Source organism: Styela clava, chromosome 14 (assembly GCF_964204865.1).
Source record: "Styela clava chromosome 14, kaStyClav1.hap1.2, whole genome shotgun sequence".
NCBI classification, from domain to species: domain Eukaryota; kingdom Metazoa; phylum Chordata; class Ascidiacea; order Stolidobranchia; family Styelidae; genus Styela; species Styela clava.
Genome location: NC_135263.1, coordinates 17001593 through 17028508, shown reverse-complemented (window position 1 = coordinate 17028508; position 26916 = coordinate 17001593). Strand labels below are relative to the sequence as shown.

Sequence of the window (26916 nt, the reverse complement as noted above, 5' to 3'; positions counted from 1 at the left end):
TTTAGTGTGTTTTGCGAGAAAACCTCATTTGCGAATCACCAGTGTTGCCATAATTCGGACACTTATTTTAATAATTGATGATATAATGACAAAGCTTTTACCTACCCTTACTCAAAACGTGTCATCACCCACCTACAGATTGATTGAGCATACGTTTTTCGCGCAAAAGTACTGCTTTCATTTGAAATCACCATATTGTCAAACAAGAGAGCAATGCTCAAATATATGGACACGCAGAACAATTCCCCAAAAATCATATGTGGTGACCAACGACTAACATACCGGCGGTGACTTACCAGTACCTGTATCGGGGTACCGTGACGATACAGGGACTGTCATAGATATTTTAGGTCCTGTGACAATTGAAACATCAGTTGAAATATCTCGTGATATGAGTCAATTATGTACCGTATTATCGGATCAGGTACCGAACCACAGTCAAACATTTCACATAAAAACGTTACTAAATAACATGCGTCAACTTAACACCAGCCGAATCGGGGTACAATTTTTGGTACAGTGACTGTCATAGCCGTTTAGGGCTGTTGGACAATTCGACTACACGGACAACTCACCAGGCCTAGGGTGGTGTAGCCAGTCTGCGGACAATTTCATTCAAACCGCTATAAAACAAAAACCAATATATCTAACCCGTTAATTTTTTCACCGTGGGTGCATTGACGGCATTCATTCTACACGCTAAACCTCGTATTAACTTTCTACGTCAAAGGGTTAAAGCTATACAAATCCCCAAAGTACTCGAAAGACCGAACGACCAGTGTGCGACCACGGATTTCAAGCCTTGATCATCGTTTCTGCTGCGTCAAGACTATCGCATACGCAGCCATACAGCAATCAAACAGACAAAACACGGTGGTCGCAAATTGGTTGACAAAGATATTATCGACGTATTAGGATAGGATTTACATATTTATCCCGGGGGAGAGAAGTAACTATCAAAGATGGTTAACACAACTCTACCCACCTGCCAAGTTTCATCTTTTTATCTCTTATATTTGTATGGATTTTCAAGCTTTTGACAGCTACGAGTTAGTTCAGTGTCACCGCGCTGTGTTACGGTACCAGAACTACTCTATCTTTAGAAGTTCCTGTCTTGTGACAGCGTGCAAACATTGGGCTTCTAATTGCATTTCTGACCGTCATATATTTCAAGAACACGGTTATTTCGAACAAAACTCGTTAAATTATAAACAAAGCAAAACATCACAGCAATCAAACAGACGAAAACACGGTGGTCGCAAATTGGTTGACAAAGATATTATCGACGTATCGGAAATGCACACCCCCTATTCCCCCTCCTTCAAATGTAGAAACGCGAAACCTTCAAATATGGTTAAAAGAAACACAACTCTACCCACCTGCCAAGTTTCATATTTTTATTTCTCATATTTGTATGGATTTTCAAGCTTTTGACAGCTACGAGTTAGTTCAGTGTCACCGCGCTGTGTTACGGTACCAGAACTTCTCTATCTTTAGAAGGTCCTGTCTTGTGACAGCGTGAATTAAAATTGCAAGATGGTCCGTTGGACACAAAATGGCGTCCGATATACTCAGAACGTTTAGTGACGTCATAGCAAACAAAAACAAATCTTACAGAGCTAACAGAAATATTTGAAATAAATAAAAGTAATAGCCTTCTGGAGAAAAATTTCATCTTCAACCACTGAAAATTTCAAAGCAATTAGTCCAGTAATCAAAGAGAAAAGCGACTTTTTAAAAACGTGTCAAAGAATAAGAACAACAACAACAACATAATATTGAAACGATCGTTATGTCCACTACGTGTCCAATAAGGCTCCATCAGCAATGATGCATATTCGGGGTCTGATTAAGATTGGAATTTTGGAACAAATTTCGGGATCGGGATTTTTCGTAAAGTTTGTTTTATATTTCGGTACTGGGTATCCGTCTTCGGCTTCCAAAATTACAAAAAGCATACGCCATTGTGAACCTTTTTTTTTCCAAGAAAAATTATACTGATATTGCCATGGGGAAATATACCGACCCGTTAGATACATTTGTATTACGAAAATAATGGTCATGAAACCTCGAAGTCCAGCTTTTGGAACTCTGCTAGTAGTAAACTAACACATCTCCATCAAGATCACTCATTATCAGTTTATTTATGTAGCTCAGGGGTTCCCAAACCGCGGCCCGCGGGCTAATTACGGCCCGCGTAACGATTTAAAATGGCCCGCCAAACTTGAGTGAAATAGTTTAAATTTAACGGTTAAATTATAACCGTAAATAAATACTAATACGTATGTTTGCCTTTTTGCGTGCTAGATGCCGCCAATTGTCACATCATTATTACAGTTTAAGCACGTGTATATTCGTAACAATTCAATTATGCCGGTATCTTAAGTATACCAACGGGTATTACGATTACCTACGGCAGTATTTTAGTTGTCTGGCCTATATTAAAAAGAATTAAATATGTCAAGAAAACGAAAACTAGACACTGAAAACAGACGTCTTTTGGATGAATGGCAGCGTTCTTATTTTTTTATCGAAAATAATTAAACTCCAGCGATTTGTCTTCCTTGCCAACAAACTATTCCAGTTATGAAGAAATACAACAGTAAACGCCATTATGAGACCAAGCATTCTTCTAATTATGATCAGTTTATGCGTGAGCGGCGTATTTTAAAAATTAATTTAGTGTCAAATTCATACAAAAGTCAAACAAACATGTTCAAAAAAATGTCAAATGAAAGTGATACCACGTTATTGGCCAGTTATATTGTAGTCCACAACCTCGCTAAAAATAATCGTTCGTTTGTTGAAGGGGAACTTTTCAGCGAATGTATGCTGCAAGTGTTGGATTACATTTTCCCAGATATAAAAAGTAAAGCGATGTTAGGTGTATCTAAAATCAAGCTTGCAGTCTATTTTAGTGCTTATTTTGCAAAATTATCTCAGGGCGCTCGAGCGCGCTCTTCTTGCCGCTCCCCTATTCTGGCCCGCGAATTGAGAGAGAGAGAGAGGATTTATTATTTCGTCAACCAGAAAACAAGCAATGGTACAATAAAATATATATATACAAAATATAGTATACCGATAACGTTTATTCGTATAGACTGGAGGGAGCGATACGAATATCTTATGCTTCGAATTTTGGCCTGCGGTCAATCAACTGTTGGAACCACTGATTTAGATGGTGACAGATGAGATCGTATTGACATTCTTATTATATGCTGCGTTCTAAATAAAGTTTGGAAAATCAGAAAATCAAATTTTCTAGTGGTAATTTGACACATAATAACCACGATAGTGTGGTTTGTTTGGTTCTTAGTTCTTCAAGGCAATTGAAGGATGTCTCCATACAAATGCGGCCAGATGAGATCGTATTGACATTCTTATTACATGATGCGTTCTAAATAGAGTTTTGAAAATCAGAAAATCCAATTTTCTAGTGGTAATTTGACACATAATAACCACGATAGTGTGGTTTGTTTGGTTCTTAGTTCTTCAAGGCAATTGAAGGATGTCTCCAACCAAATGCGGCTGCTAGTCGGTGGTTCCTCATCTAAAATTTATCCCTGTTTAAGATATCCGAGATTACACCACTGTGATCATTGATCAACTTATCTTCAGTCCGATATAGCCGAGTATACAACTCCATTATATATTATATGCTATCGTCTGTCCGCATTTCCAGTAGGAATTAAAACGAAAAATGCTTCTAAGGTTGGCATCGTTATTTTAACAGCATTACACGGGGCAAATATATTTTTATTACTCAATTGCAAGTAAGTGTGATGGAAGAATCGCCTAAAGATAAACAGACTCCGACGATGCTCGAAAATATATGGACCAACATTTTGTGGGAATTTGACGGACTTATAATCCTCTAGACCCGATTCCCGGTAACGTGAAATATTAAGGTAACTTGTCATTTAAACTTTAAAGAATTACCTATTAAAAAGCTAATGAGACTTCATAATCAGAATGACGAGCTATAAAATGTTTGGCAAATGAAAGTATTGCCGCCATGTTATCTCATGATTTTCATCTTGTAATGCCAGTAAAGACATATATTTGTTTATTATTCCAAAATTAAAATCAATACCAACCCGATGAAGGAATATTACGCTTTAATTTTTGGTCGATTTCCTGCATGAAGAATAGGTAGTTTGAAGCAGCAATATGACCGTATTATCAAACAACAAAAATGCAGTATCAGTCAACAAAACACAAATATTTTGTATTTGTTCAGTTTTATCTCTTTTTCTTCAAAGCCTTTCTTATCTGACAATGCATGTGCTTGTGTATAATTTTGGGGGAATTAAAATTCGGGCGAAACGTAGGAAAAGAAGGGTGTAGAATTAAAGTAAGTAGAACTTAACACTGCAGCGAAACCAAACATTTGGACTGGTAATCAAGTAGCCAACGTGCTATGCGAATGGTGCTGGTTACGAAAAAATGATTTCATACCTTGTGAAAATTGACTAAGAGTTTCTGAAACGCATGGTTTCTGAAGAGAAATTGAAAATATAAAAATTGAGTAGATATATTCGCTTTATGAAAAAGTTGTTGATCACATTTATTTTGCATTTTCCCATCTAATGAGGATGTGGTTTTGTTAACTATCAGTTAGGATTATGCGAGACTAACTAGCTTTCCCTGCCCTATATCTTAGCACACGTGGATCAATATTCGTATCATGTGGTTTTACGGTTAAAACATTTTCAAATATAAAAAGGGAAAATGATAAATTAATGAACAAAATATAAAGACTGAATGAACTTAAGCTTTAATTGCTATTTTCACAAGCAATATTATTTTTCAGCTGAGGCAACAATCGGAACATGCTATTTGTTATATTGCAATGTACATTGCCTTATTTCAACATCATTCATTACTACTGCCATCGTATCTACCGGCATATTAGCAATTTCTCTTGATGATCCTAACCACTGATTCGTGGATGAATCATGTTATTTATGTGTGCTTCATGTACGATATATATTTGGTGGTGAGTAAATTGCCAGAAAGCAATGTAACGCATTTCCCAGCGGGCGTATCAACCAACAACTCTCGCCTTCTGCCCAGCAGTGACGTTCGAATTCGGCACAGTTGTCGCAGAGAAATGAAGCGCAATGAACAGATATCTATTTTGGGCCCCCAGTCTCGAGGGACCCCGGCAAAATCAGCCAATGACATCCCCTTTTCCTCCCCTTCTTTCTTACAGTCATCTGCAACTCACTTATATGGTCATGGAATTTATTCCCGGAATATAAAACGATGGGTCTAAGAAGATATCGACCATAGGTATGAGATACCTAGACTAGGTCTGTATTCATGTTTTTGGCTATCATGTCATGTTTTTCTGTTTAGGTCGAAATAATAATGAAAAATATAATATACCATGTATATAATTAGTAATGCTTCCTATTGTTGGATATGTTAATAAGAAAATAAAAAAAAAAATAAAAATAGTCAGTGGTTACAATATAAAAATAACAAATAGTATCAAGATATATTCTTAATTTCAACTAGATATGCCAGTATATTTTGTTCGTATAGTACGTTGTCGCAATCATCATAGTTGCTTAAAAAGATAACTTGAATTAGTTTAAATAAATAATTTAAATTATATAATCGATTATTTATTGAAATTTCATTGAATAACTTTTTTAAGACGTGTAATTAATCACCGGAAGAGAAAAAGGGTTTGATCCTACCCACCAAATCACTACATATCTTCCACCATGGCTCCTCTGCCGTCGAAGGAAAGCGCCAAGGGTGAGTCATTTCTTATAATTCATTATTTCTTAAGTGTCAGAAAATATTTACCATTACATCACTAATAACATGGGAGGTGTATTGAGAGGGTTGCTTGATTCCAGGAATGTTACATCGTACTGTTGTTCACGTTCTCGAACATGGACAACTTTTTTATTTCATATCGAATTCGTTCACTTTATCGGGTTATTGTTTCATGGAATGACAATGAAATTTTATGCTTCCATTAGCTGTTGATTACAATGTAATCCCGTGTTTAGATGCGATACTGATTATATTCATGGACTTATACTCATATCATAATGCATGTGCATTTATGTGGGCAGGGGAGTTCATTGTTTCGAGAAAATTTAGGGAATTGAAAAAAGGATTTCGTATAGCACACACTACGTTGAAATTCAATTGAAAATGTGTAGGATTAGTTAATGTGAACTACTTGGTGTAGGCTATAGTATAACCTTGGCTTAGAGAAGGTTACAAGAACACTGAATGGAATAGGGCCACTGTAAGTATAGCTTTTTGAGAACAGATTCATAATTTTTTGCCCAGATTTATCAAATTCTGTATTTGGAAATGACGTTCCTATACTATCGGTAAGCGAATACCAATTGAACATAGACTCTAAAAATCTCCGCTCAGAATAAAATAAATACAGTTACGAAGGATTTGAAAATCGACAACCATAATTTAACATAACCGAACCAAAAATAGTGAATCAACTTTGCAAAACAATTGCTGCAAAAAATCATATTACATGTAAACGAAAGAAAAATTACTTTCATCGCATCCTTTACATAGTACCTTAAACTTTTTTAATTTGTAAAATATATATGACCGAGCTGAACAACGAAAGTTCCATAACAGATGAACCAAAGCATAAATTAATATCTTGTCGACAGTACATTTGCCTTTTTTAATACAAAATATATATATCATCATTAAAATAAATTACCGGTACTATTAAGCAAATAACAAAAGCGTATTTTGAGAACTCACGCAACAGTATTTGCTTGTATTTTATGGAGAGAATTATACTGTGCAATTCAAGATTATGATCAACGTTTTTCTCCAAAATCGAGATTTTTGATAAATTCCATAATGCATCATCATTAATAAATTTGTATATCAAACTACAACTAACCAGGGAGCGTTTGATTAAAGAAAATTTCTATTAACTTCAATATTTTAATCAGGTGAATGCGGGCCTCAAGATGACCCGATGCCGTTTTTGCGTCCAAGTGAAAAGGAAAAATTGTCTTTTATGAATCAGTCGTATGACAGCAAGAAAAATGTTTGGATTGCAGACAAGAAGGAAGGATTTATCAAGGCTGTGGTTGAAAGTTCAGCAGACGGCAAGACTACTGTAAAAGCAAAGGGAACGGTATGTTAATTACTGAATATATGGGCAATACATGAATACTCAATAATATGAAAATGACTGACCAACCGATTCCTACATTTTCCGAATTCAGTATAGCTTTTGGAAATTGTTGAGTAGAAATTGTTATTAGTCAATATGGAATACCAGTTCTATGTAGAGTTTAACCAAAAAACACGTGTCTGCTTAATGCAAAAATTGTTATATTTTATTATTTCCTATCAAATTTTAGTATTATTCGAGTAAATCAGTGTGTTTCCATCACTTTAAAATATATATTGATGTTGAATCAAATGTTGATTTTTAATCTTGGCCATATTTGGAATGAGTTTCGAGAGTATTGACTTTCAACTGTCTCTATTCGTTGTGCGATTGGTTGTAGCAACATATAGATTGCGCATTCAAATTACTGGGAAATGCTGATGAAATCGCCTAAATTATTCGTATTGCACTTTGAAAGAATGAATGTTCTTTTATTTTCAAATCATTTTAACTGTTTCTTTCTTGCCTGCGTCGTTTTTTTCGAGATTTGTTAGTAAAGACCATAAAGTGTCACAATATCAAATCGAATACGAACAAGTTACCGCGGTTTATAAAACTGTTGCTAATAAAAGAATAGCCTACTGTTTTTACATAGCTAGGAAATGTAGTTTAAATTGATTCTCGAAAATCATTGTCAATGTATTTTAAACTTACTCATTACGTTTTCACGGATGCTTGATCCCAATCAGAGATCCTTACAAACCTGACTTATTACAACCGATTAAAATCGTACCTAGAATAACGATGTTTTAGCTAAAAAGGTGCAAATGCGATTTCTCCTGTGATATAGCTTTACAAATCAATGATATAAAAGTATTCTTTATTGTTCAGTCTGTAACGGTGAAAGAGGACGATGTTCAACAAATGAATCCACCTAAGTTTGAGCAGACTGATGACATGGCAAACATGACTTTCTTGAATGAAGCAACTGTCCTGAATAATTTGAGAGCGAGATACGCTAGCATGCGTATTTATGTAAGTTAATGTTGTTTATTGTATACCCCTGTATTATTATTATAAGCATACGGGAAAATAGTGAAATAACCGCCCGTGACTTCAGATTGCTTCGAACCTTATTCCACCACACCTATCGGTATCGGTCACAACAATTTGAACAGGCCACGTCTGATTGGCAAGATTCAGTGCATATTTTAGAAAGTGCATAACGCAATAGAAATATATTGAAACTATACATGTTAAATAAAATCAAAAAACTGATAATTAATTGCTTAATCTATTTAATGATTTAACAAATTTAAAACTTGTAAAAATAATAATAAAATATTATATCCGTCTTCCGTGTCCCCAATCTCGCTAAAGCCTCTAAATTGCCTATTAGTTTCCATGTGGTTTTTGTGGTATACTGGCACGCTAGTCCACGATCAACCCAATTATTCACGTTTATGTAGCATAGTATTCTTGATTTCTACATAGAAGAGTTAAACCGTATCGGGCTCGAATGCAATTACTCTGGGGAATTTATAAGTAGGACTCCGCAAACGTCAGCTGCATAGCAACGTGGCAGCTGTTTAGTTAGATGGCGTAGCCTAACTGTGTTACCCCGCTTTCCCGAATTAGACTCCACTTATGCATGCGATCTGTACATCAGAAGCATGCAGTGCCGAACATAATATTAAATAGCAACTATGTTTATTTTCACTTTTTATTTGAAACATTGATGTTTTGCGATAAGTTCTAGAATAACCAATCATGCCACTACATTACCGAACTTTTCTGTGGCGTTTTGTTAAATTGATATAAATGAGTGGCGCACGAAATGCTGATAACGTTCATTGTTTCGTGGCGCCAAAATACTTTTTCGTAAAAATCCGAACTTGTCTCATCTTTATTTGAAAAAGACAAATTCAGCTTGTGCTTACTGATCTCGCGGACGTTACATGGTTCGTTTTTATTATTGTTCACGTCCCGATGCCGATGCCGATGCAACTCGAAGATTGGAATTTCCCCATAAATTTAAATCGTGTTCTCATCTTTATTTTGAGGTAAACATGAAGATCATTCCAAGTACTGGCATACATCGCGACACAAAGGGCTTCAAAACTGTTTTAAAATGGCCAGGGATATATGATCGAATTCTGTCAAAAAATATTCCCTCAAATCTTTATAAAATTTTGAATGTTCTTTTCCGCAAAATTTTACCCAAGCTATTTATTGTCTCTTCAGACTTACTCAGGACTTTTCTGTGTCTGCGTCAACCCATACAAATGGCTTCCAGTATATGGTGCCAGGGTTGTTCAGATGTTCCGTGGCAAAAAGAGAAATGAAATGCCGCCTCATCTGTTTTCAATTGCTGACAATGCTTACCACGATATGTTGATGGAACGGGAAAATCAATCTATTCTGATTACGTGAGTTTTTGCTCTCCATTGAATTGTCAAAATAGAGCGATTTTTTTCGTTCTAACAGTCAAGATATTATGATATCCAAACACAATCTAAACTTTCATAACATTATTATCGTCACCATTTTGTAAAATATTATAGAAGACGAACATTGATAGCTATGCTGGCATCGCAGGGTAAAAAACTCGTATACGATTGTAAGACACTTAGTATATAATGCGAAACACTGAGTATGTCGGTCTTTCTATAAATAGTAGATCCTTCAAGATTGCTTTCCTGATGCTTTGTTTAGGAATGGAGAAGTTTAGTTAATTGCCTCATAAAATAAGAACAGAACTGCGTATAATATTCAATGTCTTATGATGTTACTTGATTTACAATGTATTGTAATACATTTTAAATTTTGCTTTAAATTTTTTTCAAAGCAATGGCCCAAGTTCGTTTTAGCAAGTTTAGTAACACTTATACTATTACAATAAACACGTACAAAATCATATAAATATTATATTTATTAAATACATTCAGTGGTGAATCTGGTGCTGGTAAAACCGAGAACACCAAGAAGGTCATTCAGTATTTTGCCAACATTGCTGCATCGGGCGCCAAGCAAGACGATGGACCCAAGAAGGCAAACCTTGAGGATCAAATTGTTCAAACAAATCCTGTTTTAGAAGCATGGGGTAACGCAAAGACGATCCGTAACAACAATTCTTCTCGATTTGTAAGTGATAAAGTTGCATGAACTAATTTCTTTATTCATATACAGTATATACTTGTCGCAACTAGATTTATTTTGGTATTTTTGCATTCAAAATTTTTAAAGCATTCTCTTAGAATATTCGGAAGGCCTATTATTTTACCAATCTGTTTTGTGCAATACGATTAATTATATTTTTCTTCATCAGGGTAAATTCATTCGTATTCATTTTGGTACAACCGGTAAACTCTCTGGTGGTGACATTGAATCCTACTTGTTGGAAAAATCTCGTGTCATCTTCCAACTGAAAGCCGAGAGAAGTTACCATATTTTTTACCAGGTAAACTTTGCTGCATATGTATTTCAGATTGTTTGCCAGCCACGGACACTTTTACTCATATAACTATCGTTCCAATGTTCAAGTAGAGTTAGCTAAGTAGGCTACTAACAAACAATATATGACTACGAATACGTCAAATAATCCAAACAATTTTATATAATTTAGTTTTTTACTTACTTATTTGAACGTATTTTGAAAAGAACATAATGAGCATTTTGAAATATTTAATACTTTCTTATTGCTCAGATCATGGCCTGCGGTAGGCCAGAACTTATAGAGCAACTTATAGTGACGACAAACCCGAGAGACTACAAGTACGTCAGTGGTGGAGTTGTCACCGTTGATAACATGGATGACAAAATGGAGTTCGACTTCACCGACGTAAGCTTTTAGAAAATGGTAGCGAGATGTTCAAATGCAAGGGCATAATATTTTTCTGCTATTCAAATTACTAATTGTTGAAATCAATGATCAAAATTGATATTAGATGATTAGTCTTTGCTCTGCGATTTTCATCATTACTTATTCGCTAATTTCTGGGGTCTAAATTCCACTGTAGCCTACTCTTGTTTCATTTGTTATTCGTATCCTTCCTCCATTGACCAAATGCAGCCATTTATTCTATTTTTATGACTGTACTGGTTTCTTTCAAATTATAGGAAGCTTTCGACGTCCTCGGTTTTAGCGCCAGCGAGAAATTGGAATCCTACAAGACAACGTGTGGTTGCATGATGTTCGGAAATATGCATTACAAGCAGAGGCCACGCGAAGAGCAAGCTGAAGTCGACAATGTAGATGGTACGTACATTGTCGTGTGCAATGCACTCCTCCCCCAAAATATCTAGTGTTACTGTACTTGCATATTTTGTCACGTTGTTATATATATATATATTCTTTATATTTATTTTAGTTGCTGACAAAGTCGCATATTTGTTCGGAATCAGTTCTCCCGAGTTGTGCAAAGGAATTACCAGACCCCGTGTCAAAGTTGGTAACGAATTTGTACAAAAAGGACAAACTATGGACCAGGTACCAATAAACTCATTCAATTTGTGTAATATCACAAAATTTCCTGCTTAGTTACGTACATTCTATGTAATTTGATTTAACACGACTATATTCTTTATAACAGTGCTACTATGCAACCGGAGCTTTGGCGAAAGCTGTTTACGATCGTTATTTCAAGTGGTTGGTTGTTCGTCTAAACGAAACTCTCGACACCAAACTGCCACGAAACTATTTCATTGGTGTGCTCGATATCGCAGGATTTGAAATTTTTGAGGTAATTTTAGGAGTTTTTAATCTAATTATATATAATAATTTTAATAACAATGGCATTAAAAATTCTTTTTATTCAGCATTTATTTCAAAATCTCATTTATAATAAATTTTCCATATAGTGGCTTTGAGTGGTTCCCATGCTTAGATTTGATGTATCATTCTTTATTTTCAGTTCAACAGCTTCGAGCAACTTTGCATCAATTTTACGAACGAAAAACTTCAACAATTTTTCAACCATCACATGTTCGTACTTGAACAAGAGGAATACAAGAAAGAAGGTATTGAGTGGGAATTCATTGATTTCGGTATGGACTTGCAAGCTTGTATCGATCTTCTTGAAAAGGTTTGTAATATTCTTTTTTTTATTATGAAACGGAATAACGACATCTTTCAATTAACAATCTTAACTGCCATTTACAGCCCATGGGAGTATTCTCCATCCTGGAGGAAGAGTCTATTGTACCAAAGGCCACCGATACAACTTTCAAGAATAAGTTGTACGATACACACGAGAAAACTTCTGATGCTTTCTTGAAGCCCAAGCCTGGAAGGAAAGGAAATGCTGATTTTACCGTCAAGCATTACGCCGGAAATGTAAAATTTATATTACTTGAATATTGTGACTGAGAGTTATATATTATGTTATATCATTAGAAGTTTACACTTTACATGAACTATTGGTGATGCCTGTTCAATTATTTTTATTAATATTCCATTTTATTCTTATTAGGTCGATTATAACGTGACAGGATGGCTTGAAAAGAACAAAGATCCTCTCAACGAATCTGTAGTAGCGTTGTTCCGAAAATCTAACATGAAAATGTTTGCTAGCCTCTTCCCAGAAGATGCACCAGAAACTGGTGGTATGTGGCCATTTTTTTTCTTTGTCTTTGTATCACGAAGCCACCTCAGAACAATTCAGAAAAAATGAATGGGAATTTAGAGTGTTCTTTCAACTTCATCAGATATATCTATATATCTTATTATTTATCATAGCTTTGCAGAATGTAACCATTTTCCTCTTATAGGAAAGAAGAAAAAGAAGAAGGGTGGTAGCTTCCAGACTGTATCTGCCTTATACAAAGAACAACTTAACAAATTGATGACGAATCTGCGTAATACCAGCCCTCACTTCGTCCGTTGTATTATTCCTAACGAGATGAAACAACCCGGTGCTTGTGACGCTCAACTGGTTCTTTCTCAGCTTAGATGCAACGGTGTGTTGGAAGGAATTCGTATCTGCAGGAAGGGGTTCCCCAATAGAATGCAATATCCCGAATTCAAACAACGGTATGTTTTACTTTTTAATAACTTAATTATTTGCTCTATATTGTTTAGGCAGTTACTGAAATCAATGTGTTATCCTCCAACTGAAATACAAATTTTGTTTTAATAGCTAAGATGCAGCGACGTAATACTGCATATATTAAACACTATAATATAAACACTGCATCATTGTTTGTTGTATTTTTATAGCTATCAAATTTTGGCTGCTAAAAAGGTTTCCGGAATGGTCGACAGTAAGAAAGCCACGGAGACTATTTTGGGCCACATTGAATTGGATACAGCTATGTACAAGATTGGACACACCAAGGTTTGTGTAGAAAATTTACTCAAATAAAGTATTTTTTCTGTGTTATGTTTTACCAAAAACAACGATTCAGTCTTCGCACCTTGTTTCTTAGAAGATCTACAGATAACTGTTATCAAAGTGAGAGAAAACTTTTATTTTTATTGTATATATAATATATTCTTCGTTTAGGTTTTTTTCAAAGCCGGTATTCTTGCCGAACTTGAGGACAAGCGTGATGAGGTACTTGCTGTTATCATGACTGGTATCCAAGCCCGGGCACGAGGTAAATTGATGAGAATTGAATTCCAGAAGATGTTGGATAGAAAGTGAGTTTATTATTTCTATTATTGTTCGCCTCTAAGTTTTTTTTTGCATTATATTTTTTTTAAATGACGAAGTTTATGCTTTAACAATAATTTAATACCGATACCAAAAATATGTATACCAGACACTATGATTTTAACGTTTTTAAGTGGTTCTTGCAACTTATGATAAAACAAAGCACATACTAACAAATTACTGGTTTGACTTTTCACTATTAGATTTTAATCGAAAACTCTGTTTACAAAAAAATTATAATGAGCAAAAATGACGACGAAGGAAGAAATGAAAAAGACTATTTTTCAATACCATTTATCATTTTCCACAGACGAGCTTGCACGGTCATTCAGAGAAATATTCGCAAATTCTTGCAATTCCGTGATTGGGAATGGTGGATCCTGTACACCAAGGTATTTTCTTAAAAAATGTTGTTAAATGAATATTAGGCAATAGACACGTAGCTAGCTTTGATTGGTTTGTGTATAAATAATACAAAACTTATGAATATATTGCCGAGCAAATATTTTATTTCGTTCATTGTTTCTTCGATTGATAGGTGAAACCGTTGTTGAATGTTGTGAGAATTGAAGACGAATTGAAAGCTAAAGACGAAGAAATTGCTGAATTGAAAGATAAATTGTCAAAAGAAGAAGTATTAAGAAAAGATTACGAAGAAAAGAACGTTCATTTGTTGGCGGAAAAGAATGATCTCATGCTACAATTACAAGCGGTAATTTTTTATTTTTTTAATCTTTACTTTATTCAAAAAAATCGTCTAATTTTTTTCTATATATATATACAACAGTTTGAATAAATTAAAACATAAATTTTAAGTAGAAGCACTTCATCCTTTTTTGAAAAGAAATAAGCTAACTACAGTTGCTACATAAAGAAACCCCGGTTCTAACATTTCACTAACTGAACAAATACGTGTAATATGCTGATTGTTGAATCAAACCGAGTAACATTGGATGACACTTAAAACACAAAACCAGTAGAGAATTAATATTAGAGAGCCTATTAGGCATATTTTATAGCGAAACCTGAGAAGGTACTTTGTAGCCAATGCAATAGAAAAGTACATTGCGTGGAAAGGACATATCCTTTGTGTATTTAGTCTGTCAAACACGTGGAAACAAACATATAATTTAATTTAAAATAACTTTAAACGTTAAATTAAGATAGTCGAGTTTATTCCTGCATCAAAAATGGCCCAGAAATGTACATAATCGAATCTGAATGTTTGAAATGAGCCATCCGACCTGAATTAACCACAGATTTAAGTTGGCATTACGTGTTCTGGTCATACCACTAAAAGTACAATGTAAATTTGCTACTGTCTAGCAATAGATATTCTGTATATTCAGTGTGTTTTAATAGAAAGATTAGTGTACGTGTCATACCCAAAAGATTACTTTGAATAACAAATAATTGGTTGCTAAAACCTACAGGTCTATTTAGGTTCAGAATGCTTTTATATAAAATCATTTTGTTCAAAATTATATGAAGCGTATAGCAGGAATTATTGATCAAAAGTAGGGAATACCTTAAGAATATGTATTTATATAATTGATGAAAAGATAACAATCGACTCTACGTAACACTTTAATTATTAAGAACAGAATATCTAAGCGATAAATTGTATAATTTTGCCCTTTTATTAGGTAGAATAATGATCAGTTGTCAATATATTTTGACTCAGTGGTTTTCAATATTTTCGCAACGAACTTTCTTGTTAGAACAAGTCGTCTGTGCTTGCAATCTAAACAGGTAGAGATTCGGAAGTAGGTACTCTATCTGATTTTTTAATTCGCACTAATAATGTGAAATGTTCTCTGCTATTGCGTAACCTGGGTTAACCTCTGGAGCACACACTTAACAACTCTTCATATCGCAAACATTACAATAATCGGCCACTTGGTTGCTGAAATATATTATATGGAATTATATAATTATATATAAATGAAGGATAGGGAAACAATTGAGTTAAATTTATTCAATCTCAGGTTCTGCGTTGCGCTTACAGTGCCTGATAAAATAATATTCGACGGTTTGCTGCTGTAGCATGTCTCCAGTGAGAAATAGTGGTCATGCCAGAATCTGTAACATGAATTTTGTTTATTAAGAGTCAAGACTGTACAGTAGGGGGGAGACTTTACTACTATTACGAGACTAAAATATTCTCCCAAGAAAAAGCAAAATATATATGAAATTTTTATATGACTATTAAATGAGACATTGCTATCAAGTATAATATATATTATCAGTAAAAAGACTTCTACCGTACCTCAAAATTTATAAATATATTCGTTAGTTGTTGCCATGGACGACATGGAAAATGAGACTTCTTTATCACCATCTACCATCCTAGATCAAAGACGACGCTCACGAAAACATTTACGTAGATCTAACGGCGATGAAAATGATTTTGCGTCAACAGAAAACTCGGATTTGTTGAGAATTCTGAAGTTTGGTGCAGAAGAAAATGACCGAATCGAGCTAGTGGCTTCTAACTCTGAAATTATCGTCGGGGAACAAATGTCATCACCTGAATGTTTTAATGGTAACGTCGTCAAAACCAAGGACGATTCATTAGTTAAAACTAGCTCGGACGTTCCAAATGAACACAACCAACTCGTGGAATCTGATGGCTACGTAGAAGACAGTCTTTATTCTCCCGAAAGTCATCTAAGACTTACTTTGGGATATCAGAAAAATAACGAGAACAAACTTAAAATAGTAGAGGAAGGTGACCAAGGAAATTTATGTCACGATGACTTGAGAACAATGAGAGATCCCTTTTGCTACGGACAAGAATATATAGACAGTAAACAAACGGTTGACGGGCCGACATTAGTTTTGTCGCACATTGATGGTGAATTAGTGTCACCAATGATCAAAGCAAATACAATGGAAGCAATTTCAACCCATCTTCCACAGATAAAACAAAATTATGAAAAAAACAACATCAAGCAGGTCATACAAAAAACATCTCATAAAATAAAAGTAAATCATATTTTGTGAATCACATGCGGTAAATACGGTTAGAAATAACATGCGAACGAACCGGCATAAGAATACATTAAATATGTATATAGATAGAAAAATATGATTTTTAATTTTTGTTCCATTCTATGAAGAGTTCATCGGTGCTTGTATTTTATTTATTCAAAATTACTCGAAATATCATGAATTTCAACATTATTATTTTGTTACAGGAACAAGAAACCGTCGCAGATCTCGAAGAGAGAAATGAACAACTTGTTAAAGTCAAGCAAGATCTTGAAACGCAGGTAAGTAATATAGTACATAAAGATAATGAAATTTAAATTAGCACTGGAAATCCTGATGACTACCCAAAAATTACCAAATCGGTAATAATACTGGTCAAAATCAATAATTTTTACAAAATTTATTGTCTCGTGCATTTAGTACTAACATACAATATTATTTGAAATTACTATATATACAAGGATTTCTTCAATTAGTTTATCTATAATATTCACAGGTCGCCGATCTTTCCGAACGCCTCGAAGAAGAAGAAGCGATGAATGAACAGCTTTCTGCTGCAAAGAAGAAACTCGAAAAACAATGCGAAGAACTTCGACACGACGTTGAAGACCTCGAAAGCAATGTTGCAAGACTTGAAAAAGACAAGCAGGTACCATTTATCACATATATTTTTAATATCCATACAAGGCCGGTAAATTGCAGTACTTACGTAACATAATAGATCGAAACATAAGTAAAAGGCAAATAAGATTGGTCAGGTATGTTTAGACTTAGAGAGATATATATTGGATTATAAATACATTCTATTTTGGTTTCCAGAACCTCGAACTCAAGGTACGAAATCTGAACGCCGACGTCGAACAAAGAGACCAAAATATCGAGAGAATGCAAAAAGAAAAGAAACAATTGGAACAAGTCAATCAACAAACGTTGGAAGATTTACAAGCCATGGAAGACAAAGCAAATCATCTCGGAAAACTGAAAATCAAACTCGAACAACAAATCGAAGACGTAAGTGTTGTGCTTTCAAATCGTTTCATTTGCAATTTTGTTTGTTCAAATCCCCACTTCAAAAAAGTCTTACCATAAATAAATAGTAATATAAATAACCTTCTAAAACAAATTGTACATAATGTAGGTCGAAGACCAGCTTGAACAAGAACGTAGACATCGCGCCGAACTCGAAAAAGTCAAACGAAAACTTGAAACTGATCTCCACAACGCCAACGATACGATTATGGAACTCGAAAAGGACAAAGCCACACTCGAAGACACGATCAGAAAGTAAGTGATTGGCATTGCAAAGTTGTACTATAAAAATAAGAAAAATAAAAAGTGACAAATTCGAAGGTAATTTTGCCATAATGTCTTTTCATTTCATATTACAGGAAGGACTTTGAAATGAACCAACTAAATTCAAGACTGGAAGACGAAATGAATTTGGTTGCGCAATTACAACGTAAAATCAAAGAACTTCAAGTAAGGAATTAGAATAAATTAGGAATTAGAAAATAAAGCATGAAGTGACCCAAAGCGTGTAATTTAAGAAACTATAAAACAAAATAAATAAAAGAGCAGTTTTGATGATCAAATATTAGTCGTTTTCAAAACCTGTTTCACAAAGTTTAAATTTCAATAACTAGGGTCGTATTGAAGACTTGGAGAGCGAACTCGAGCAAGAAAGGCAGGCTCGTAACAAGGTCGAACGTAGTCGCAACGAGTTTCAACGAGAACTTGAACAACTCGGTGAACAACTCGAAGAAGCTGGTGGAGCAACTGTTGCCCAGGTATGATGACGTTTTATTGCATGTTTTTTTTGGATGCGTTTTAGGTATTCAGTATGATCATGATTACGTAACTGTTTCGTTCATTTTGAAATATTGATTCAGTCTTTCTCAATAATGTATACACTATCGTCGCATGATTTATTCCGGAAGGATATGGCTGAAATAAAGATCTTTACTAGCACGAAATGCATTTTATTTCCTTCATGTAAATTTCACTACATTCACATTACTTAGATTGAGTTGAACAAGCGCCGTGAAGCAGACTACCTGAAACTTCGTCGTGAATACGAAGAAACTGCCCTTCTAAACGAGGCTGAGTTCAGCTCTCTGAAGAAGAAGCACAGCGATATGGTTTCCGAACTCACTGACCAGGTACGTGGATGACATATAGTGACGGTCAACTACATTACAACTGTCCAGAAATTATGTTGGGAATGGACACCATACGAAGCCTAATGAGACTGTAATGATATTGTAAAAGAACGATGAAGTTTTTAAGGTTTTATTTTATTATTCAGATCGAGAATCTTACTCGCGTAAAGGGCAAAATCGACAAAGAACGAAGCCAATTGCGCATTGAAGTAGATGACCTTGCAAGTCAATTGGAAGAGGTCACCAAATTGAAGGTAAGCCAATTACTCAACATTTCTTCAGATTTAAAAGTTTCCAGTAAATAATTTTCTACTTTTGTCTGTTGACATATTTGTTGTTGGAAAAAATATTAAACCGAACAATTAGAGAATATTTGAAGGTAATATTAGCATCGAGATATGATTATCATTCAATTAATAAGACATATTAAAATTGTATGGATCTTATAGCAATAGTTAAGTAAAATGTTTTGTTTTAGGCGCAAAGATTTAACGGTTCCTTGGTATAAAATCCTCCACACGAACCAATTCACCTATACGTTTTAGTGCAATAAAATTCCCAGCTAGACCTACAAAATAGTTACAAATATAAATAATATTAATTGGTATGATTTCGAAGGCTCGTGCCGAGGCTAATTCTCGTTCTTTGGAAGACCAAGTTGTCGACGCTAAAGTTCGCATTGAAGAGCACATCAGAAGTATCAACGAATTCACTATTTTCAAGTCCAAGATTATCAATGAAAACATGGATATTTCTCACCAACTCGAAGACTTTGAGAACAAGGTTAGTATGCAATAATACGAAAAGTAGTATTATGTATTAGTTATAAGTTTTTTGCAGTTCACTTATGTTTTAGGAACACGTAATATATATATATATAACACCTGCATACAGTTTTCCTCTTAACCAATATGCTTGTTTATTTACAAAAGGTAACCTTTAGCATGATGCATTCATATTGTAGTTTATAATATGGTGTGATTACTTTTCCAGTGCAACAGTCTTACTCGCTTCAAGTCCAACTTGACCAGTCAAGTTGAAGAACTGAAACGTCTCGTGGAAGAAGAGACCAAGGTACGCTTCAGTTTTGCTTTCATGTACCGGTAATTGAACTTTTCAAATCAAGAATGAACTCTGTGCGTTTGATTCTTTATGAATAACATTTCAACGTGTTTTAAACCTCACAAAAACTAGTGTATCATTTAAACTTTGGCTAAATCTTCAATTAAATATTGTGTTGTGGCTTTAGGCTAAGCAGTCGTTGGGACACGCTCTTCAAGCAGCTCGTCACGACCTTGATCTTATGAGAGAACAAGTTGAAGAAGAACAAGAAGGAAAGGCTGAACTGCAAAGAGCTTTGTCTAAAGCAAATGCTGAAGTTGCAAACTGGCGCACCAAATACGAAACAGATGCCATCCAACGCACTGAAGAATTGGAAGAAGCCAAGTAAGTCTATTTGTAACTAATTAGCTTTAAAAATTTGAAATTAACTAACAAATAATTACAATTGGATGTTTTTAAAAATATACAATTATCATGATCAAAATTGATTCCTATGGTGACGAATGACACTGTTACTCAAAGTTTGATTATGATTTATACTCATTCTATTGATAGGAAGAAGCTTGCCATCCGTCTGCAAGAAGCTGAGGAGCAAACTGAAACCGCTCTCGCCAAATGCGCCAGTCTTGAAAAAACCAAGATCCGTCTTACAAATGAATTGGAAGACCTCACCATCGATCTTGAAAGAGTAATTTAATTTCTATATATAAATATTTTGATGAGTAACGCATTGGTTGGTCTGTTATTCATTGGAGATTCAAAATTAACATGAACCTTCTTTTCGAAACCCAGGCCAATGCCACCATTGCTATTCTGGACAAGAAACAACGCGACTTCGACAAAGAACTTGCTTCGTGGAGAATGAGAGTAGAGGAATTGCAAGCTGAACTTGATCAATCACAGCGTGAATGCAGAAACTACTCAACTGAGATCTACAAACTCAAAGCTTCATATGAAGAAACCATTGAACAGATAGAGATCGTGAAACGCGAGAACAAGACTCTCACCGGTAATATACTGCCAGGCACTTTTTTTCTTAAATGTAGACTTCTGGCATAATTTTTATGCTGCTCAAAAATTGAAAACGGCATTGGATTTATACTTCATATATATATATATATATATATATATATATATAGCTAGTGTAATTTTTCAATACAAATCTTAGACGAGATCAACGATCTGACTGATCAACTCGGAGCTGGCGGTCGCACTTTGCACGAATCAGAAAAGGCACGAAAGAAGGCTGAACTCGAATGCGATGAGCTTCGTACAGCTCTAGAAGAAGCTGAAGGAGCATTGGAAATTGAGGAGGTAACAAACGAAATTGAATAATTTATATACATAGCTATATTTGTACATAAATAACGCTTTCAATTTTTAATTATTCAGGGCAAGGTGCTTCGACTCCAACTTGAACTCACCCAAGTTAAAGCTGACATCGACCGCAGACTTCAAGAGAAAGATGAGGAATTTGAGAGCACAAGGTAATGCTTTGCAGTAATCGTTGTCAAATTCTATTCAATGCGATGGTTACTTCAGATTTCAGCGGAACCTTATATTTTTGCTAACAGAAAGAACCACGCTCGCGCCATTGAGTCCATGCAAGCCAGCTTGGATGCCGAGATCAAGGCTCGTACTGATGCTATGCGTGCTAAGAAGAAGCTTGAGTCTCAGTTGAATGATGTTGAAATGCAGCTTGACCACGCCAACAGAAACCTTGCTGAACAGCTGAAACTTGTTCGCAAACTGCAAAGCGTTATCAAGGTAAAAGCTTTATATTTCAATTAGAAATTATTAAAACGATGGGAATGCAAAATAAGAAGTTATTGTGTGCTACAGAAAGTAAATATTTTTTTCATTTTTGCCATTTTTCAAATTTCGCCATTAATAAACATTATTTTCCAGGAAATGCAAGATCAAATGGATGAGGATCAAAGAATCCATGAAGAACTTCGTGAACAATACAGCATTCAAGAGAGAAAACTGAACATTCTCATTTCAGAATTGGAGGAAGTCCGATCATCCCTCGAGTCTAACGAGCGCGCACGTGAGTTGTTATAAATAAATATACCTTTATATATAGACCAGGGTGGTCCGAGGTTGTCGGCTCCGCGGGCAACAAATTTATTTTTGCATTGTTTGCGGGCCACAATAGTGCCAAGAATAGGTAAACAGTGCAATACAAAACAAACACTTTTATTGTGCAAACACATAGGTATCAGACATACCCATCCCAGGCTGATAGAATCCGCATTCGATTTTTAGTTTTCTATGATACATATATTGTTAGCATATATTCCCGGCCGAAAAGATAGAAAACTAGATAATAATTCACACTGCCAATCGCATCATTCAACTTTGCTAGTTGCCTCAGATAGCCATAACACTAGTCAATTCAGTGACATTAGTGATGTAATAATATGTCAAAAGATTTTTCTGATAAATTTATTATCAAAACAACACGAAATACTATTTTTTGATTACTCTCCGAATGTGACGCGGGCCACAGATAATGAAGCAGCGGGGGACATGTGGCCCGCGTGCCTGGGCTTGGACCACCCTGATTTGGCCCATCCCTTAACTTTTGTTAATCAATGTTTTTTTCTTACGACCTACCTAATATATTTATTATATTGAAAAAGGAAAAATTTGCCATTTTTATCTTCAGGCAAGATTGCCGAATCGGAACTTCTGGAAATTACCGAGCGTGTCAACCTAATGTCTGCTCAAAACTCTGCTCTATCTAGTGCTAAACGTAAGTTGGAGACAGAGAACGATCAAATGCGTGGAGAACTAGAAGAAGCCTTGGCCGAAGCTAGAAACGCTGATGAGCGCGCCAAGAAGGCAGTTGGAGATGTGAGTTTTCTATTATAATAAAGTTTACAGAGCACAAAAATAGTCGATATGCGCGATACGTGCGTGATTTTCCTGATTCTCGCACATTATACACATATTGGGCATTATTATATTTTTTCTGTTTAGGCGGCTCGTATGGCTGAAGAACTGAGACAAGAGCAACAACATATTATCTCTATCGAAAGAATAAAGAAGAATCTTGAGGTTCAAGTTCATGAAATTTCGGTAAGTGAAGATAAAATCATGTACTTCAATCTTTGTCAAATTGAGTGACACCAGAATTATGCTAAGTATGCGTCATTTTTTGAGTTTGCTACATAAAGAAACGTATTATTTGAAGTATCACAGTTAACTTTGTCATTATATAGATCAAACTTGACGAAGCCGAAGCCAATGCTCTCAAAGGAGGACGAAAGGCACTTGCAGCTTTGCAAATGCGCGTCAAGGATCTTGAAGGCGAATTGGACGGAGAACAACGTCGTCATGCTGAAACAACCAAAAACATGCGCAAGATGGATCGCAGATTGAAAGAATTGGCTTTCCAAGTGAGTAAAGTTACTTAAGTGAATGCCATGCCTTGATTATTTCGCATTGCCACGTTTAAGCTTTGGATTTGTGTTTTCTTGTAGGCCGACGAAGATCAAAAGAACCAGATTCGCATGCAAGAACTTGTTGAAAAACTTCAAGCTAAACTGAAACAATACAAGAAAATGACAGAAGAAGCCGTAAGTAGTGTTTGCTTTTGTAATTCAAGTTCGTCATCAGGGCTATATTGTTATTGCTTTTTTTTGCTATTACAGGAGGAACAAGCCAATTTGAATCTTGCTAAATACCGCAAGGTTACTCATGACCTCGAGGAAGCAGAAGAACGTGCTGATATCAGCGAATCGGCCCTCAGTAAAGTGCGCTCGAAGAGCCGATACATGGTCAGTTGATTTTCTTTCATTGCTAACTCGACCTTGCATTTATACAACTTTAAATATATACTATATTTGAGTGCGGAAATTAATTTGGAAAATAAAACAGATACAAAATCAAAGATTTTGTGTAATCAATCTATTCAAAACACTAGTTGGGCGTCTATATAATCCTATTTTTTATTGGACAAACATAAATACCTAACATACTTTTGTAGCGTGTGTAAAGTAAATTTAAATTATATAGAATAGATAGATATATATAGATTGAGCATGGAGATTTAATTGATTAATAATACCATAATTTTCTTCTCGTTTGTTTTAAACCCAACGCTATTACTTTTTTCTTCTTATTTCTTCTTCTCCTGCGTTATTTTAGACTGGTAGTGGCGGAGGAGCCGGTGGTTCTTACTCCTACTCCATTTCAAGAAAAGTAGTGACAACAAAAGGATCTTCTTCAACTTCTTAAATACTCTTCATTTTTTCATAAACTCTCATCCCATCGTTGTAAATTATTTATCTCGCACCAACTGTTTTCTGCACTCTGCAGTTTATAAATCTGTCACTTCTCTCCTTCCCTTCTGCTTCTCATTCTGATCCTTCGATTCTCTCGCTCTATATCTTTTCATTTCTTTCTCTTTCTTCTGTCTTCTGAATACTTCTCTTTGACGTTTTCTCTGTATCGCTCTTTTCTGTCGTCTCTTCCTCTTTTCTTATTTTCTCTTATCTGATTTCCTCTTTCTTCCTTACTTTCTCGGTCTCTCTTTCAAATCTAACTTCCACCTTCCTAAAGTCTTCCTTCAGCATAAATCGTGCAGAAAATAGTTCATGTATAAATTTTTTTATTCATATAAGTTTCATTTCATATTTATGTTCACCGCATCAATATCCCAAACGATACACTTGAGCGCAGACTATATTGCTCCGAAATTCATCACTACGAGACTGCTTGTTCATCCCCGAACTGAATATAAGATCACTAACATCAATATCGTCCAACTCAACTCCTGGCACACCAATTTCAAGTGGTATTGTACCAAACTATCGATTATCAACATCATTATTCAATGCCACAGTACAATATGCCAGTGTCGACGGGACGTTTAGAAAGGATGGAAAATTAGGAAATCAATACGAAGTGCGGCCACCAACGCAAACTTTTATTAGCAAAAACGGGGAAGGACAAGTAGAAACGAACGTCTCAGAAAACAGTGAAATTAAAAGGCAGATCTCCAAATCTGACCAAACTCCAAAAGAGGAAAACGCCAACGCCGATGAAGAGAGTACGAGCGAAATTAACGAATGATCTGCGAAATATCAGCACTGATGCTGCACAAGGCCAACTGAAGAAAATAAATGATGGTCGTCGGAAGAGAATGCGCAGTATGTTGAAGCGCAAACGAGTGAATAAGGGAAATCGGGCATTAATATTGGAGTTATCACGGAAAAATGCGCAAACATGCGAGAACAAATTTCGTATCATAGCATGATTCCACAGGTCTGGTATCACAATGTAAGCGAGAGAATCACACTATATCTTGCACTGAAATTTACAACAAAATGAAATAAATATATGGTATTGTATGTGAATTTTTCCACTTGATATTTCTGAGTAGATACCGATATCTAGAAAGATACTTGAGGATCGGGATATTATTATGTGACTTAGCAGATCGTGAGATAAAAGATACTTATCTTCTACTCTCAAAAAGGCAAGACAAGAGAGATGTGTCAAATTATCCAATCGGCATACAATCAATTATTACAATAAGTTTATTCCACAGCAAGATATTTTGAGTCGCGAACTGGCGGCTAGATAGCATTCTCATTCTTTAAGTCTGGTTAAGAATTTCTGTCGTACGTGGCACCGCCGGGGCTCTAATAGATTTTATTTGTTCCAAACCGTGCATTACTGCTAGGAAATACAGTTCTGTCCTCAGATTATTAAACCCTTTTGTGTGGCTTTGTAGCATACGGAATCGTCTGGGGTTTTACAAACTTCGCGAGAACATGTTTCCGTGAAAACCGTATCGCCGCACATTACATTCTGTCACATTGTTATGAGCAACATGTAATACAGTCAACTGTTTTCCAGTCTGTAACTTTTTTTTAATATTGCTGTGTATGGCAAGGCAGAAACCGTTCAGCAAAAAAACAATAAAAAATATTTCATGCGTTTGTGTAACAGATGTCCATTTCGCTTTTTGTACCCTAGCTTGTTGAAGTTTCATAGCTGCTCGAGCACCATCGGCACTGTGCAGCGTATAGCGTTGGACACTACTTTTAGAACTATATTGGCAATTGCACGTCGTTCGTTTCAGGTTGGTTTAGGCCAGTGGTTTTTTTCCACTTACTAAATCTTTTTCGTTAGGTGCATTTCATGTTCGAAGACACTAATCAACTTTAACATACAAATTAAAAATTCTTCAGATATCAGTGAAGGTATTCACGGGTATGGGCTGAATGCTAAACCAAATACTTGTTATAGTCCATCCCATAAATTTATTGAAAGAAAAGCATAAAATGAAGTCAGCAATTTAAAATACAGTGAAGCAGTTGCATATGCCGCCGTTCAAAGTTTGCAAATTAGCAAGTTGGGTACAAAATAATGTTAGGAAAAGGGTTCAAGGGGTAAAACGAGTCTCTTTCCGCAAACTTAACTCGTTATTCAGTGCAAAGTATATAGACATATTCATGAAATTGAGATAATAAAACTTATCCACCAGTACTGGTAATTTGAATTTATAAATGGCACTTGTATCCCTCTACATCTGCTTCGTTAATCGTTAGGTGCATATATATTACGTTCCAAATACTAATAGAGTTGAACATAAAATCCTCAGGTATACTTGTTATACCAGTCAGCCCATCTAATAATATATACTGTATAAAGATGAGCTGTATAACTTTCCACTTTGAAAAATTAGTGTTTTTAAGGGCCGACACCAGAAAGATTTTCGTTTGAAACTGGTCTGCAGCGCTGCAGGTCAGGGTTGCCAGATCCCAGTGATAAAAAAGCCAACAATTTTAAGTACAAAAAGCCGGCAATGTCGGCCTCTGAGCTAACCCAGTGATCGGCAACCTTTTTCAAGTGACGGACCGGTAAAGCCTGACCAAACTTTTAGCGGACCACATTTATACAA

At 35.3% G+C, this 26916-nt stretch overlaps 1 protein-coding gene across 1 annotated transcript; it reads left to right on the top strand.

Moving 5' to 3' along the window:
* Positions 1-5274: 5274 nt before the first annotated feature.
* LOC120341363 (myosin-1-like) lies at positions 5275-25357 on the top strand. The gene is made up of 42 exons (XM_039409853.2): positions 5275-5315; positions 5666-5769; positions 6963-7150; positions 8021-8164; positions 9374-9558; positions 10078-10273; positions 10458-10589; positions 10836-10970; positions 11249-11387; positions 11500-11618; positions 11722-11871; positions 12043-12213; positions 12291-12464; positions 12601-12733; positions 12899-13160; positions 13347-13464; positions 13633-13769; positions 14093-14174; positions 14321-14494; positions 16983-17057; positions 17273-17425; positions 17596-17787; positions 17915-18060; positions 18165-18255; positions 18420-18563; positions 18798-18935; positions 19082-19189; positions 19554-19718; positions 19929-20009; positions 20185-20381; positions 20553-20685; positions 20790-21006; positions 21166-21311; positions 21390-21484; positions 21572-21764; positions 21906-22047; positions 22669-22856; positions 22983-23081; positions 23225-23401; positions 23486-23581; positions 23657-23782; positions 24153-25357. The coding sequence occupies exons 2-42, from the start codon at positions 5736-5738 to the stop codon at positions 24240-24242; spliced, it is 5865 nt and encodes a 1954-aa protein (XP_039265787.2). The 5' UTR covers positions 5275-5315; positions 5666-5735; the 3' UTR covers positions 24243-25357.
* Positions 25358-26916: the final 1559 nt, after the last annotated feature.